A 16,954-nucleotide genomic window follows, 5' to 3' on the forward strand; every position below is an offset into this window, starting at 1 on the left:
AGCAAAGGCAATTATTGTGAAGCTGGTCATTAATTAATCACATGCAAATGTGTAGGAGTGTGTATCAAATGCACCCAATGTTATTCTATAGTTTAACTGCTGACAACCCTTCTGTCAGGGCTGTTAGTGTCGTCTTCAGTTGTGTTAAGAAGGGCTAGTGTTGTTGGTTTAACCCTTGATTAATAAAAAGAGTTATATCAAATGTATGATGAATGTAATCCAAAAAAGTGTATCACTGAGAAGGTAGATACCTGGAATAAACTTCCGGTGGAAATGATGGAGGTTAATACAGGGGTATTTAAATATTCATGAAATAGGTACGAAGACCACCCTGAACACAAGCCAAAACCAAAGGATCAAGTAAAGTATGAGATCTTACAGAAAAATAAGCACAGCAGATGGACCAGATGGCTTTTATCTGCTGTCAGATGCTATGTTTCTCTGTATCTATGGTTTCTATGTCAATTAGTATGAATACTGAGCAAAGTTCTGAATCATCAAGCCTTATATAAGTAGTTTTTTTCTCCCCATGTCTTACATGTATGTCTATTTTTAGCTCCGACAGTTTGAGATGCAATTGGAACAGGAATATGAAGAGAAACAGATGGTACTTCATGAAAAACAAGATTTGGAAGGACTTATCGGAACCCTGTGTGAGCAGGTAGAGTAAGAGACCAGTGCCAAGTTCCCCAAAAGGCATTCAATGTGCTCCGTGAGAAACCACCGCTGCACCCTTTCAATACTACGATGCTTACAACGATCCACATACTCACAAGACCATAAAAAGAACAGCCAGATGTCATTACCCTTTCTTGCTATTTAAATGCATAAAAGTGGGAGAATAAACATTTCCATTTGCTTAAGACTGCAATTAGGATATCAACAGTAAACTAATGACTGATAAGACCAATCACTCTTTTTGTTAGGTAGATAATTCAAACCACTAGGCAAGCTCTGTGTTTGTTAAAAGCTATCATTGCGGGGTGCGCAGATTCCAGAAATTGTGCTGTGTTCTCTGAGAGCAAAGCATAAATAGTTGCTTAATAAGCCCATATTATTTCTTATGCTTCTTGTTAATTTAGAGAGGTCACGTACAGTGTCATCATTAACGTGCATATATCTCTTCTTAACAAGGCCTACTTCTGATTAAAGCTTAAGAAATAGTTTGCTTCAAAGCAGTATCGGCTCAGAGTTTTAACTATTTCATGGAGCAAGGTTGATTGAACACACTCCTAAGATAAAATATTGACCAAAAACACCACTGTTTCATGTAGCCATGGTATTGCACGATTATTCAGGCATATTATTCCACATGTCACAGGCTGTTACAGGATTTTCCGTTAGCTGGGAATCACTTGAGTGTTTCACTTTTGAAAATAGATAAGAGGATGTCCTAATGTCACATACCGTATGACAGTGAGTCATTTTAACTGTGTCCCTAGTAGAAATCAAAATGCTCACAATAATAGTCCCGGATGAATCCAATAGATTGATATAAAGTTAAATTTGAGAAGATGAATCAAGAGAAGTTGTAGCTCATATATCGTTAAGTTTGAGTAGAATATATGAAGTAATAAGCTCCATACTTTTACAACTTGCAGGCAACAAGGTTCATGGGCAAGTTGGGGAGATCCTCTCGGTAATATGCCAATATCCTACTGGAGATTGGGTCTTCATACAATACCCTAGGTGCATCTTGACCAGGGATCTGTAAAGTGGCTACTAATGCCTCTAGATCTTCACGTAATGTTGGTGGGTGGCCATTACCCTGACCACTTTTGCCACTGATCTGCCCTTCCCCATCTCTAGTCACACACGCCAACAAAGTTGTCCTGATTTGGACACCTGACATTCTGGAGAGCATGAGATTGTTAAAAACCTTTTTCGGAAGGCCATATTTTCAGTTATGCCCACTAACTGCTGCTCTTGACAATAACATCATACGTCATACAGCAGCTTTTGCACAGATCCTGTGTGATTTTATTTGTATATAACTACAAAGTACTAACTGTAAGTACCTTCTCCTTCTGAGCATTCAAAATGTTAAATATTTACAAAACCTGACCGCAAAAAAAAAAAAACAGAGACCCTTGAGAAAAGGTGAAGCTGTAAATGCATTTTGACTACAGAAATGAAATAATTGTGGTAGTGCAGGATGAATCAGCTGTCTATGTCTAGATGCTTGACGCACAGCAAAGGACAATTATTCCCTTAGAGATTTTTTTTTTTGCTCTGTTGACTGATACCATTACTTAATTGCCTTGCCTACCTGGTTTATACAGTACATATATTCTGTCATCTCATCATCAATCCCCCTCAGTTCAATTTTGCCAACCTGACAGCCTGACTGTAGATCAATACAAGGTGTAACAAATCCCCATCCAGTCAACCAAAGCAAAACTGCTCTTTTTCCGCTGTCACCTTAAATGCATGTTCCTATGCTCCTCCTGTCTCCTGATTTCAATCAATGTACACATTTCTCCACACTTTCCCAAAGAGCCCTGCTTGATATGCCTGTTACATAGACTGCAAACTTTAAAACAGCAGAGGTTAAAGGCAACGGCCATACTTTCCATCATGTATGAAGCACCGATTCAACAACAGACTGTGCTTCGTACTATTTGTACGATGTACAAATTTGTAGATGAACAAACAACAAGTTAGAGAACCCTACAGGCTAATTAGTATTACAGCAAAGCATTATGCATCAGTGGGAGAACTGAGGACAATTAGTCCACATCTTCATAGCTTTTCAACTGGCTTTAATGAACTAGTTATGATTTCCAGGAATGTCCCATTCCTCCAATTTTATCCATATAAAAAAATAATAACCATCATCATGTTAATAAACTAAATAGCTACCAAAGCTTTCCTGGCTGTTGGCCACCGCTTTTTTCTAAGTATGCCCATACTGTCAAGATATCATTTCTCTATATCTTGCTTACCCTGCCAATACTTCAGGTTACCTTATATTCCAAACCAGCAACTGTATCCTATTTGTTCCAGTGTGCTTCCTAGAATCTGAAAAATGTGCACTTATTTGGCAGTATGCCCAGTCCGAGCATCTGGCGAACTGTGGAAATGCCTGGTGGGCTGTTGACTGTCAACGCCCCATACTCACCCGATCTGCCACACCAGGGGCAGATTAGGTGCTGCAGAGTGCGGCCACCAGCTGGATTTGCCCCGGCCCATGCTAAGTGAGCATACAAATGTGTGGCCATGCATATGCGTCATAAGGCAGCTAGTGGCCTTAAAGTGCCAAGGCCGCTCCATCATCCCCAGTTTGGCCTTGATTAAAACAATTTCATTAGTTTCACCAAGGGGAAGCCCTGCAAATCATATGACAAATAATTTAGTAGGCTAATATTCAGTATTAAAAAAAATTCATTAGGTATAATGAGAAATAAAATATATGGTTTGGCCCATCTTAAGAGCCACACAAAACAAGACACCAGATTAAGCAACAACTCTGTCTTATACATCCCTGTTACACAAAAAAAGGTTTTATTTTGTTGTAGGTGGTCAGATTCATACACCTAATCCAGGGGTGTCCAACCTCCGGCCCTCCAGATGTAGTCCTGCAGCAGCTGGAGGGCCGCAGGTTGGACACCCCTGACCTAACCAAAGCTTAGTTATGCATTCCGTATATTTCTAAAAGGCACTACAGTCCATGCAGCATAATAAAATATTGTGCAAATCCCTAGTGCAGTGCCAAAGAAATAGAACTAGTAACCATTATTACCTTGGCTTCATTCTTTTTTACTGCCCACCATGAAAATGAAAGCATGTCTGATATGACACAGATCTCTTTTTCTCTGTGACATTTGTAAGATGAGCAGGTGATTGTACCAGCCTAGCATCCCCAAAGCCAAAACAAATTAATTTTCTAGAAAACCAACTCCAACCTAGCACCATAGCCACTGGCTACTGTATTTTCTAATCACACCATTAATCTCTGTAGTAGATTACAAGTGTGATAAATCATGTAGCTTTGAAACCAAAAGGGGATTGTTTAAAAAGTAATTCAATTTCTCACTAAGAGCATAATGAGCAAAGGAATGGGGTTGTTGGACATACTTGATGCTATCTTAGACTGACCCAGATCAAGTCCCTGGGCATCATGCTGAATATACAGTAACTGTTATTGTAAACTTTAGTAGGAAAAAAGCAGCCATACAGACATGGTTTGCAACAGTGGCTAACTGGCCACGCTGTCTCCATATGAGTATTGTCTCTAAAACTATGGCACCTTTAGAAGTCCCTTATTTTTTATTTAATTAAAATGTATATAAAACCATGAAGAATCTGAAAATCACCCAAAACTAGAAGTAGGTGTATAGTATTCCTAATAAGTATAACAGATCAGCTTTATTTCACAATCTAGGCTATATTACCCCCTAACACATATATATAGTATGTGGTGGGTGATTTTATGTATTGTTCTTTTTTTCTTTCTCAGATTGGACATAGAGACTTTGATGTTGAGAAACGACTTCGCAGGGACCTTAAGAGGACACATGCCTTGCTTGCTGATCTGCAGCTTCTGGTGGCCTCCATGGGAGATTCCGGACCACCAGTGGACCGAGGGGAACTAGAGAGAGTTCATATCCAGGTAATTTTCTTTTGTAACCGTAGTTGATTACATGTCTTAATGATCTTGTGCATACCACCTGACTGTCACAGGGTGCTTTAGTGCATCAACATGGTTTTACTACACACGCTTCTTTACTGTGTATTGCTTGGGAAAAATTAATTACTGTATGTAATAATTAGGCTTATATATACTAATGTTAGTAAGGGTAGTGTTCTTGACATATCACAAATAAATATGTATCGTTAAAATATCCTTAATTGTTTAGAAATTAATGTGACATCTGTACCCTTAATAGTTATCTATAGATGATCTTTATATCTACACTGGTGCTTTGCAAAGGTTTCCTATGTCTGCATTTGAAACAGGTGATTACAGAGAAAACCAATATGGTGTTTCCTGAAAACTTACAGTAGTGTGGCTTATGTTTTCACATTTCAGTGCCGACCAGGTATGTGATACATGGTTGGCAAAATGGACCCCACATATCTCTGTGATCACTACAGGTAATTCCTATGCAAATATTTCTCCAGGGGACGCTGCCGACCGGCTCCTAAACCTATGATATGGCATCATCCCAATGTTTCACCTCACATATAGTAGAAAGGGAAAGGAGGGGCAGTTACAAGGGATATAATCGGTCTCCACAAATGCCCTATTGACAGCTATGGTGAGCTATCAAGTCTTATTGCCTAATAGGATGATTAGCCCCTAGTAAAGGGCCTTGGGCTAGTGGACAAAGTTCATAATATGCCACTGGGGACAGTACCAGCATTATCGGACCAACTTCCTGTCTGAAAGCCTGTCATTTCTTCGCACATCATTAAAATATTGCATGAACCGATCAATCAACAATCAGAAAAATAACGACAGAGATTCCAATGGGGAGGAATAAGCATATAACTGCAGATATCATGCCATTTCTGCACACATTAGGTGATATATTGCTTATTTCCATCTCTAAACATGATCGCATAGGTTTGAGTACATAGTACTGTAAAATGTGGGGTTTGGGAAAAGTAATGGATATCCTTTAATTGTGCATATTGCTGTATACTTGTTACACTTAAATATAGGTAATTGGCAATAAAATCATTACAAATTGCATTTCATTTAACAGGAAATATGATATTGACAATTACTTTAATACAATGTAGCACTACAATGTACCTTTTATTTACATTGACAGAAATATGACAATAAATAAGTGACAAATCTTTGTAAACTAACAGAAACAGAAAGAAATCTTGATGTTTAAATGAGAAAGAAACAGTGTGGCCATATAATAAACTGGAAACACTTTCACAGATCAGATTATCCCTGATCCTAATCCTTATACCAATGTACAACACAGCACTCATATTTTGACCCAATATAAACATTACCGCTGTTATGTTTCCATTGTGTTATATGTGAAAGCTACCATATTGCTGCCCCCGTGATATAAAGAGGAACTGCATGGTAATAAAAATCCCTAGGAAGTGTATTGCAGCTTTCTGCTTGGATGTGATGGATGTGATAGGAAGCTACTAATATAATCTTCATGGAAGAATCATGGGGAATAAGAGCAAATTAGTATGAAATGACCTGGCTATGTGATTGTAATAACCTGATAATACACCCTAACTGCCTTTAGATTGTAAGCTCCTTTGAGCAGGGCCCTCCTAACCTGTTGTTTCTGTACATCAAATTGTTCTGTTACATACTACTTATGTCCTGTCTACCCATTGTACAGCGCTACGGAATTTAATGGCGCTATATAAAATAATAATAATGTCAGATGTGACTGTCGCACTTTAAATGACATTAGTTGAGTAGTGCAGAGAAAATCACTTTATATTTCAATGGCCCCATGTAAAAGAGCTGTCCAAAAATAACCCCATATGAGTCCGCCAGTAGAAGCATTCATTTATCCAACGGGCAATACGTGAGGAAGAAAAGTGGGAAATTATTACAAGTACAAATGCTTACGAGTTTGTGTGAACGAAGAAAACCCAAAGAAATATGTGCTGATGATATGTGTTGCAGTGCCCTGCATGCCTTCTCATGTAGAACACAATCTTGAATAGGTTTGGCTTTGAGTGCAGACTAACACCAAACTTATTAGAATAATGACCAATATCAGTTTCCGATGAGTTAGGTGGTTGACTTATTTTGAATTTCTGCACAACTCGTCCCAATCATTGTTTGTCGACCCTTATGGTCTCTTCTGTCTTCTCTACTATTAATGCAGCCATGTTTTTTATTATAAGAAAAACTTAACTTATGACATCTTAGTGTAGGCCTGAACTGGCCATTGGGCAATCCAAGCATATGCCTGGTTGGCTAGTGCTCAATGGTACCTCTCCCAAACCCTGTACAGCAGATCCTGTTCTCATTCAGCCGCTAGTATCATAAACATTCATGAGCGTTGTAATAATGTATGCTCTAACTTGAGGTTTATCTCTCAAGCTGGTTGCTTCACAGACATTTTATCGGCTTCTCGCCTTGTATTGCCAAAGCCAACGTTAATCCCCAGTCTGGCTGTGTCTGACACTGAGCTACAGAATGCAGCAGGATATCTCAACTCACCTTTTACATCATAGGAATAATTAGAAGACTGCAAAGTAATTCTTGGTTGTAGTCGGGAGAGGGCATTTATTAATATAAAGCAAAAAATATGTTTATTCAATTATAGATGCAGAACAAGTTAAGAGTTGCCAGCAGTGTGTCCCTTGGTTTTTCAGCATTAATTACTTGAATGTCAACACTGTTGACACGTGAGAGGTCCACACCAAATGGAATTATTTATGTTTAATGTGCTTTATGTGTGTATTTCGCGGGGAGGTTTTGATAAGTGGAGCAGCCTTTCAACAGAAGTGGTACAGGTGAATACACCGAGGGGACTTAAAATGCATTAGGATAGGCATACGACTTTCATACATAATGCAAGATCAAGAACCAAAGGTAAAGGTTCTTATCTGCCCTCAAATTCTGTGCTCTAGAGCAAAGTTTGAAAAGCAGTCTTATTATTATAGCAACCAGCAGACTGGACCATTCTATTGGTTGAAATGGTGATTATACTGTTCAATCTTTGCACCAGAGTCATTGATACATTTACCATGTTTATGCTGATTTACTCAGATTTAGCATTTTGCACCGAAATTACTACATATTTATCAAGAAAATATATACCTGGCTTAACCATATCTTAGAGCCTGGCAGACTAGGCTACCCACCATCACCCTCATCATCTCACCATCATCTAGGGGCCTATCCCTCAACAGCCTGCATTGCGAGGGAAAGGGTGGAGAAGAGGGGAAAGTGGGTTGGTAGTTGGCAGAATGTGGGTGAAGAATGACAACATTGCTCCCTTTACCAACCCAAAATCGTGAGTGGTGGCAGACTACCTGGGGGGATACAGGCAGGATTTGGGGGTTAATTTGGTGTAACTTATGCCTTGTTAAGGGGTGACGTTAGTAAACCCAGAGGCCTGGTGCTATTAACCCCTTCATGCCCACGCCCTCCACACAGTCACGGCTTGGCAAGTAGTCCTGACCGTGACACTGAGGCATTCATATATAGCACTTTAGCCTATATATTTTATTTTTATAAATAAGGCCATAATTATTTAGTTTGATGTGCACTGTGTGATCTCTTCAATATTTGAGCACATAGCAAATACATTTTAGAATTCTGTATCAGAATAAAACGCTATATTAGAAAATAGTTTGCAAAGAACAGATGATATAGCTGCTACCCAGTCTATAAAGAATTCGCTGTGAAGCGATCTGCCAGGAGAGCATCCAAAAGGATTGAGAAAATGAATGAACCAATGGGCTCTTTGCCACGTCCTGTTGTGTTAAGTGTAGTAAATATGTTCAGTCTGTTATAGCACAGCTTGCCTCTGTGTGCACAGTTTCTCAGCCCACTTACAGACTGATCTGTGCTTTTTGGATGGCATTTGTTTAAAGTGTGCATTGGTGGTCACCGCAAGGGTTGTTACTTCCCCGAAACAGTTGTCCTACTCTGTAACTAAAAACACCAAAGCCAAGAACTAAAAGCCAGTATAGAGCAAAGGGGTAGTTCATAAATCATTTAAACAGCGTCAGAGGTTTGAGTAGAAAAAAAAAATATTGTATTAATAATAGTTTTAATGGAGATTCTCTGAAAATGAGTATTCATATAGAATACATAGCACATCAACTTAATTTTTTTCATGTATGCATCACATGACCATCTAACATTACGCTCATTTCTCTTTACTCTGTGTATAAGAACATTTAACGGTTTAAAAGTTGTTTTTTTTATTTTCCTTATGACCCCCTTTTCCCACTTAAGATTTGTATTAAAGATAATTTTCATACATATTAAAGGAAACATCAGAGGGTTACATGCTTGATCACATATTTATGCAAGGGTTCCACACAGCGGCGCAATGTTCCAAATTACAGAGGAAACAAAGTGCAACATACATCCTATGACCCTTACTTTTGAAGTTCCTACAGATACTGTGGCATAAAATTCTAAACAAATGGATACAAAAGGTGAGGGGCTACCTTATTAGAGGGCCTTCAGGGTAGCATTGCAAAAAAGCCAAGGTTCCTTTTTTTAAAATAAGGCTGGAAATAACTTGTAGGTGTACAAAAACTCTGTATGTTGTTTTTGGGTGTTGGACTGGTAAGAATTTACACTATTTTCTTGTAAGGTATTCACAGTTTTCATCAGTTTGGAAGCAAAGGCCAAGGCAATTTGAGGGACAGAGACTAATAGTTAGCAGCTGTGATTGAAAAGAAAATGGAATTTGGATGTGTTCTATTACAGAAAAGGTATCGAAATGGTCCAAAAGAGAACTAATAGGCGCACAGAAGTGAGAGCATCCTGTGCAATTTACTGCCGTTGAACAAATAATAGAATTGAGCTACACAAGCGAAAGCAGAGGGTTGCAAAACCCAGCACAAAGAACAATGTTTACTCTCTATGCAAAGAACGTTTAGATGCCCGCTGGAGAAACAAAGATTTATGCCAAGATTCGCTAATCATTATTAGATTGAGAGCAAAGTTAATTATCCTCCAAAATAATACTATACTTGTTAAGCTAATGCTGCTAAAATATAAAGGCAAAGGCTGGACGCCAATCCTTCAGAATGTATTGCGTGGCCACGTAAGAGAGGCTTTTTACATTAGCCAAAGACCGGTATGCTCTCTGTTCCCTGCCTGAAAGGGTTAATAAAGCAATGTAAGCTCTTTCCAGGTGAAAAGGCTCTGAAGATATTTGGGTGTCTGACAGTAGGAGGGAGAGTAGGCTGTCACCATATGTATAAGATACTTTGCGGTTTTGGATATTTATTCTGTTTTTTTTTTTTGTAACTGGGAACAGAGTAGCTGGCCAGTGTGCTAGAAATGAAAGTGTTTGTTTAGTTAATCCCCAAACCGGAGTAGGATTTGATTTTGTTTATGTGTTGGATGCTTGATGTAATGACACAGTCCTTTGTATAAAATAAAGTTTGAATTTGAAGGCGACAACTCGGCCAACCTGTCATAATATGGTTAGGTTTTATTGTAATAGCTTTGGGAAATGGGTGGTCTGCTGTGTACAATCTCAGGACAGGTGACCCACATGGCTTGCACAGGGCTCTCCAAAAAGGAGTAAAACATTCAGAACCAGAGAGACTTCATGAAACTATCTGATAATACTAGAGATTAAAAAACAAAATTGTAATAATAGTGAAACTGTACACAGCCACAGAAACACTTATTTTAGGTTCCCTAATAATATATAATTGTCCCAAGAACTAAACAAAACTAATCTATGGCAATCACTTACAAACAGTAGAATCTGGATTAACAAGAAACATAAAAGCGAAATAAAACAGCAAAGAAACACTGTTAAAATCAGGGATGTCCATGGACATGCATAGGCTTGGCTACCTCGTGTATCCTGCACTCAGGAGGTCCATGCAGTGACAATACTTACTGAGTATGACAATGTTATAGCATAAAGTCAAAGTGAAAAGGTGAGCATGGCAATAAAGGACAACATCCAGAAAAGCAGAAAACATGCCCTACAAGAAAGAACTGAAATGTGGCAAATGACTATATTAGGAACACATTGGGCTTGAGTCAAAGACCACAATCAAGAAACAGTGGAAATAGCACCTATGAAAATCAACTTAGTAGCCATGCTGCTCCGAGCACGGGTCCCCCAACCCAACCTCAAATGGCACACAGAGAAATTGAAACAAAATGCCCATACATAGCGAGGATTACCTTACAGAAGAGGCGTGCTGCACTGGGTCCTCATACTTAGCATTTATTTTAAAAGTTAAAAGTAGACATACAAAATGCCGACATTTCCACTTTTACCTTCCTCTCAAGTTAATACACACAGCAAGCAGCCATACCATCAGCCAAATAGGCTTCAATTGACAGGAGCATTTATCTTGTAGACTTCAGTGCCTTATAGTAAATGTTCATGTTTCATTATTTTACATTAATAGTTATGATAGGAAATGTAGAATAAAACTAATATATAAAAACAACTGCCAGCCTTAAAAATGTAATTGCTTCACAATTTCATTTTTTTTGTTAACCAGAAATGTCTAGTCCTAAAACAAAAACAGTTATTTCTCTTTCAATATACTCAGGTAAATATGTTTTCATCCATTTTTTTATAGGTAGTTAATTGAAGTTAATGTAATGTTAAATAATGTGAAGGGGTTTTTCCTAGAAATATGAGGCAGACAGGATAGACTTGCTGAAGACAGACTACTCAATGTCAAGGACAAAAGGTTTTAACTCATCAAAGGAACTGTTGTAGAACTGAACAGCATAGGATTTAGCCAAGAGTCATGCAATATTATACATCATCTAGCCACACAAAGCAAGTCCTGGTTCAGAGCCTACTATGTTATCAAGCCCAAAAAACATGATTAGTGCCTACGTGATAGCTAAGTGAAAATAGGGGTTATTCACTAAATAGAGACTATGAATTTTTCTTGACAGTAGACTTGTAAATTCAGATTCTTCCCAATTTGAATTTTAACAAAATTTGCCAATTCCATCATCTCTCACTCACTCTTACTCACACTTTCTCAAGCTCTCTTACACTATTATTCATGCTTTCTCACTCTCTCTTACACTCTCATTCACAATCTCCCATGCTCTCTCTCAATCTCTCCCTACCTTCTCCACAGACTGATTCCATGTCCCAGTCTCAACCAGAGGGTTGCAAAACCTTGCACAACGAACATTGTTTACTCCCTAGGCAAAGAGCATTTAGATACCCACTGGCAAAACAAAGATTTGTGCCAAGATTTGATAATTATTATTAGATTTGGAACAAAGTTAATTATCCTCCAAAATAATGCTTTACTCGTTAAGCTAATGTTGTTAAAATATAAGGCAAAGGCTGGAAGCCAATCCTTCAGAATATTTATTTTATTATAGGTAGTTAGTTGAAGTTAATTGAACGTAATGTAATGTTAAATAATGGAGTGGTGGAGGAACGGGGGAGAGTCTGTTTCTGTGCATGCGGAAGTGCACCGATATGTAACTAAACAAGTAAAAAAGGTGAACAATGGAAATAGATCAAAGAAAGAGAAGGACACAGAAGCAGTCAGCAGACAAGGTAGGGATATTGAACGAGAGCGTGAGAGAGCATGAATGAGAGTGTGAGAAACCATGTGAGGAAGCGTGAGTGAGCAAGACAGTGACTGAGGGCGAGTGACAATGAATGTCATTTCCATATAGAAAAAGGCCTTCGAAAAATTAAATTTGTTGTGCCAAAAGGAATGGTCCAAAACAAAATGAAAAATTCATTCAAATCTTTTTGGTCCATTGCACAAGTCTTATGACCAGTTTGCCCCTTAGTGTAGAAGACCATTTCTGGAATGGACACTTCTTCCTAGGGTAGGCTGCCCAGAGCTCAAGAATGTTAATATCACAAAGCAAAGTAAGGCAATTAAGATTCAATCCCAGTTTGGGATTTCTAAATGTCAAGGTAAGAGGGTTTGTGGCTATATAATGCATTCACTAACAACCTTAAGTAATAGATTTATTACTGTGGGAGTGGAATTACACTCAAGGAGACCAAATGGCAAGGACATGTGCCAAAACCTTTTTATAACAGAAAGACAATGAAGTGCTTCAGGAGGTCACATCTAGTAATACAGTTGAGTATTAAGCACATATGGCTATTTTATTAGAGTCTGCTGCCTCTCAGAACAGTGATTACGCAGATGCAATAAAGAAGATTTGTTGGAACTGTAGAGCAAAGTTCTCACCACTGGCTATTATGATATTAACTGGCTGCAAATGTCTTATATTGATTTTTTCAAATGAGAGTTATAATGTGGGACTAGAAATTGTAGTAAAGGGCATGCAAAGAGAAAGAATAAAAGGGTCATTGAAAAGCAAAGCAATCCTTTAGTATACACATATTTGCAAAGTCCTTGAACAACAAATAATCAATACTAGAGATAGGTACTATAATGTTGCAAAACGTTTAGCCAGGGGAAAATGTATGCATCTCAATGTAGTACTATTACTAGTACTATTGTTTAGCCAAACACATCTCCTGGAAAGCCTAGGAGCTCTGGGGCAAGTATGTGTGTGTGTGTGAGTGTGTTTCTGCAGAATCCCCTCCATTCATTCCGAAGGGGGACCACATGAAAATTAAATTGCGTATGATAACTGGAATGTACCTTAAACTCCACAACCATATTTAGCTCTGAGATTTAAAGCCAGGATACTATAATTTCATTCTACACATGAACTTGTTAATTTAATTTAAAAACTTAGTATTGAGACCAAACACATCTCTTGCTCAGAAAATATTTGGTGGCAGACAAAAGTGCAAATGCATATGTGGGATTGTGCAAAGTGCCTTAGGCAGTGGCAAGGTTAATAACACATACATTAAACAAGACTTCTTTGCTCTTATATACATTAAAGAACCTGCTTAGACTAAACTCAAGAGCGCGTTGTTGGCTTTCGTTTTCAGCCAATGGATTAAATAATGACTCACAAAATATCTTTCCTGTTTTAATGTGCTTTTCTTGTATAGATGTATATATTTCACAACGCCTCGAGCAATAAACTTACCGCATTAGGCTGCCAGACCAAAAAGCTGGTGCAGTAATTAACTCATATTGTATGTATTTTTACTAGTCGCAAGCTCAACCTTTGCAATCAGCAATTAAAATTTAATGTATGCATATAGCAAGGGACATGATAATGCTGCACAAATCACATCTGTGTGTGGCAGATGTTTACACCTGTCTCCAAGGAGCAACAGAGGATTGGAAATAGAAATACTTGGTAATTTCGGATCACATCGTTTAAGCAATCGGCATGAAAAGGGGGTTGAATATGTGCTGACATGTTTTTATTGTAGCGGACAGATTTTCTCCCCACTGTTTATTGTAAAGATGATGTCGTAAAACCCAGTATTGCATATCCTCATAAAAACTGCTAAGAAAAAAAAGAAAAAAAAAAGCGGCTAAAAAGTCTGCATAGCTTCTAATAGTACGTTTTACCCGCTTGCTGTCAGAAAAACATACTCAGTTGTTTATTACTCTACATGTGGACAGCAGCATAATAAATAAAACTACGATGATATTTGAATAAATACCCCACCTTGTTCCATATAATTACACGTAATTGTAGAAGAATGTACATGAAGATTTGAAAACATTGTATCTGATTTTTATGGCTGACATTCAGTTAAGTAACACATGGGGTGTTCTATTTAATCGTAATGTTTTAGTTTACCCCAGTACAGCTAATTAGGATTTGGGTTCGCAAAGTTTTTCTCACCGCTGTGTGAGAGCCTTAAGTTCACATTGCCCACGTTTCTAAACGACGCCTTTAACATAACCGGAATTTGCATGATTTCAGATCGCTTAATGTATCCACACGAATTTTAATGTCATACGACTACCACAGTCATGTACCAGCAGAGTTCAATGCATTTCAGCAGTATTCATATACAGGTGTACAGGTATGATGCCAAATAGTAGTGAAGCAATACTACAGCACTATCTTGTCTGCTGCAGAAGAATGAAATAATGGATACTTTTTGCCCAGAAGAGGTATGAAATACCTACAGAAACTCAAATTCTGCAGGTGGCTGGTAGACCAACAGGAAATCTCTTTCCACTGATTAACTGGTTTATATAAAAAAAAGAGGCATTAAAAAAATAGTGCTAATACTAGCAAGTTAAACTAAATATAGACATTGATGATAATGAGAAGTTTGCTACAAAAAGAGTGGCTTTTCATTTGACATCTTGGTTTAGCAATGATTTAGTCGGCTTATTAATCTGACATCTTAATGTTTCTTGAAAAGTTAATAAACTAGATATTATTTCTCACAGGAGATGGCCACATGCACAGTTAACGCACACCTTAAGTGTTTAGTCACCATAGCACATCCATGAGGTGTGTCCAGAAAATCCCACGAAATGTTATAATACTGGCTACGCTACCTTGTATATCCTATTTCATGGCCCCTCTGTATTAGGTAACATACCCACAATAGTAAGGTTTTAAGTGTTTTTCCTTATTTGAGTAACTAAACTATTGCTCAGCCAGGGTATCTAACGACTAACAGGGCATATGTGGTTATGGCGTGGATCTTGTTCTTCCCATTGAGATGGCTTTCAGTATCTGCCTTATCCTTTGGTGGTACTTAAATTTTGCAGCCTTCCTTGCCTTCTCATCATGATTCCCATGTGACTGTGGGATACCAAGAAACTTGTAGCTTGTCTGCTATGTGCCCTGCTGGTAGCTCCATCCCATCAGTGTCTCCCCTCTTTTTACTACAATCCGGCTGCACTTCTCCAGTTCAAATGACACCCCAATGTCTTTACTGTAAATCAGTGTTAGGTGTTAGTGAGTCTATGTCTCAATCACTATTGGCATACAGCTTAATGCCATCCATGTGGAGGAGGTGGCTGATGGAAGTTCCACTGTTGAACTTGAACCTGTATCCAGTCCTTGTAATTAGCTGTCTGAGGGGGTTCAAGCCTATGCAGAACAGCAGCAGGTACAGTGGATCACACTTGGTATATGCTGCACTTGATGTCACTTGTGATAGCGTTCTTGAATTGGCTTCCAGTGTTGTCTTCCAGACTCCCATTGAGCTCTTGCGGAAGGTCCTTCGTGTCCTGTTGACTTTGTATAGCTTTAGGCATTCACAGAGCTGTTCACAGAGGTTATTGGCCGGTAGTTGGAGATTGTTGTACCTTATAAGGGTCTTTTATAATCAGCAAGAAAGTTGGCTACTGGATCAAACTATCCATGGACAAAACTAACTAGTATCTCTAGGTCTCTTTGCTTCGAGCACTACTTTGAGCACTACTTAGGCAGGGGAGAAGACAAATAACATAATTTTTATGATAAATAGAATATACTTGGTTTTCATGTCAAGTCTTGTCTTAAACCCATTGTTATATGAAAAAAAACACCTTGTTATTTAAAAGGCTTCCTTGTAATAGTTCTAAATTGCTTTACTTGCCAAAGTAAAAGTAAAATAAAATGGGAAGGTGCATGCTAAAGCAGTACTTTTTGTAATTATTTTATGCATTAATATACGCTTCAAACATGCATACAAATGATGTCAGACTTTATTCCCAATGAGGTCAAATGCAGGTTAGCACAACCATTGTGGAACATTATCTCTTTTGATACTTCCTTAGTCAGCAATTAACTTTTACACAACTGTGAATTTTATTAGTGTTCTTAAGATGCTTTTTTTAATCTTAGTATACTGGCGCACAGAGCAGCACATACATCGACTTTAATATGATACTACAAAATTTGGTATCACGCTGTGAACGTCTTTAGAAATAATCCTGTGTATCTCCAATACAATGTGCAGAAATAATGTTAACATACGGGAAATGAGTGTCTTAATCTTGTCTGTTTTAGGATTGGTCTAATTTAAGTTTAACTTATTGGCATAGTACATTTTATTCTTTTATACAGTATTTTAATTTATCCATATTAAATATGAAAGAAGCTAAACGGTTACATTAACTATCGGCCTGTCTCGGTTCTTTGACACATTACCAGCCTGAAGGAACAATTTTAGGGCTGTGGCAGGTATGCACTACTTACAGTATAGGAAGACCTCAAACTGATACGGTATCTGGGTTCCTACCCAGAAGCCAACTCATCCAAGTGCCATAATCAGGGAATACAACATTTACTGGCATAGCAAATGGTGAGATGGAGCTATTACCACATTCCTTGTTATGAATTCCTACATATATGTATCACGGCATTGGCAGAGTGGGCTCATTGATACCCCTGACAAGGAAAGACCACCACTGATATAGATCATTTACATATTTTAAGTATTTATCTATCTTGGGCAAT

The 16,954-nt window shown here is 38.1% G+C and overlaps 1 protein-coding gene across 1 annotated transcript in view; it reads left to right on the forward strand.

Annotated features, from left to right (window-relative positions):
- Positions 1–16,954, forward strand: part of MYO18B (myosin XVIIIB) — a 201,322-nt gene that overhangs the window by 120,670 nt on the left and 63,698 nt on the right. The window contains exons 34-35 of the mRNA XM_053469399.1: positions 557–661; positions 4,460–4,612. Of these exons, the coding sequence (XP_053325374.1) occupies positions 557–661; positions 4,460–4,612 (258 nt within the window). The remainder of the gene's footprint in view (positions 1–556; positions 662–4,459; positions 4,613–16,954) is intronic.

Source organism: Spea bombifrons, chromosome 1 (assembly GCF_027358695.1).
Source record: "Spea bombifrons isolate aSpeBom1 chromosome 1, aSpeBom1.2.pri, whole genome shotgun sequence".
In the NCBI taxonomy this organism is placed as follows: domain Eukaryota; kingdom Metazoa; phylum Chordata; class Amphibia; order Anura; family Pelobatidae; genus Spea; species Spea bombifrons.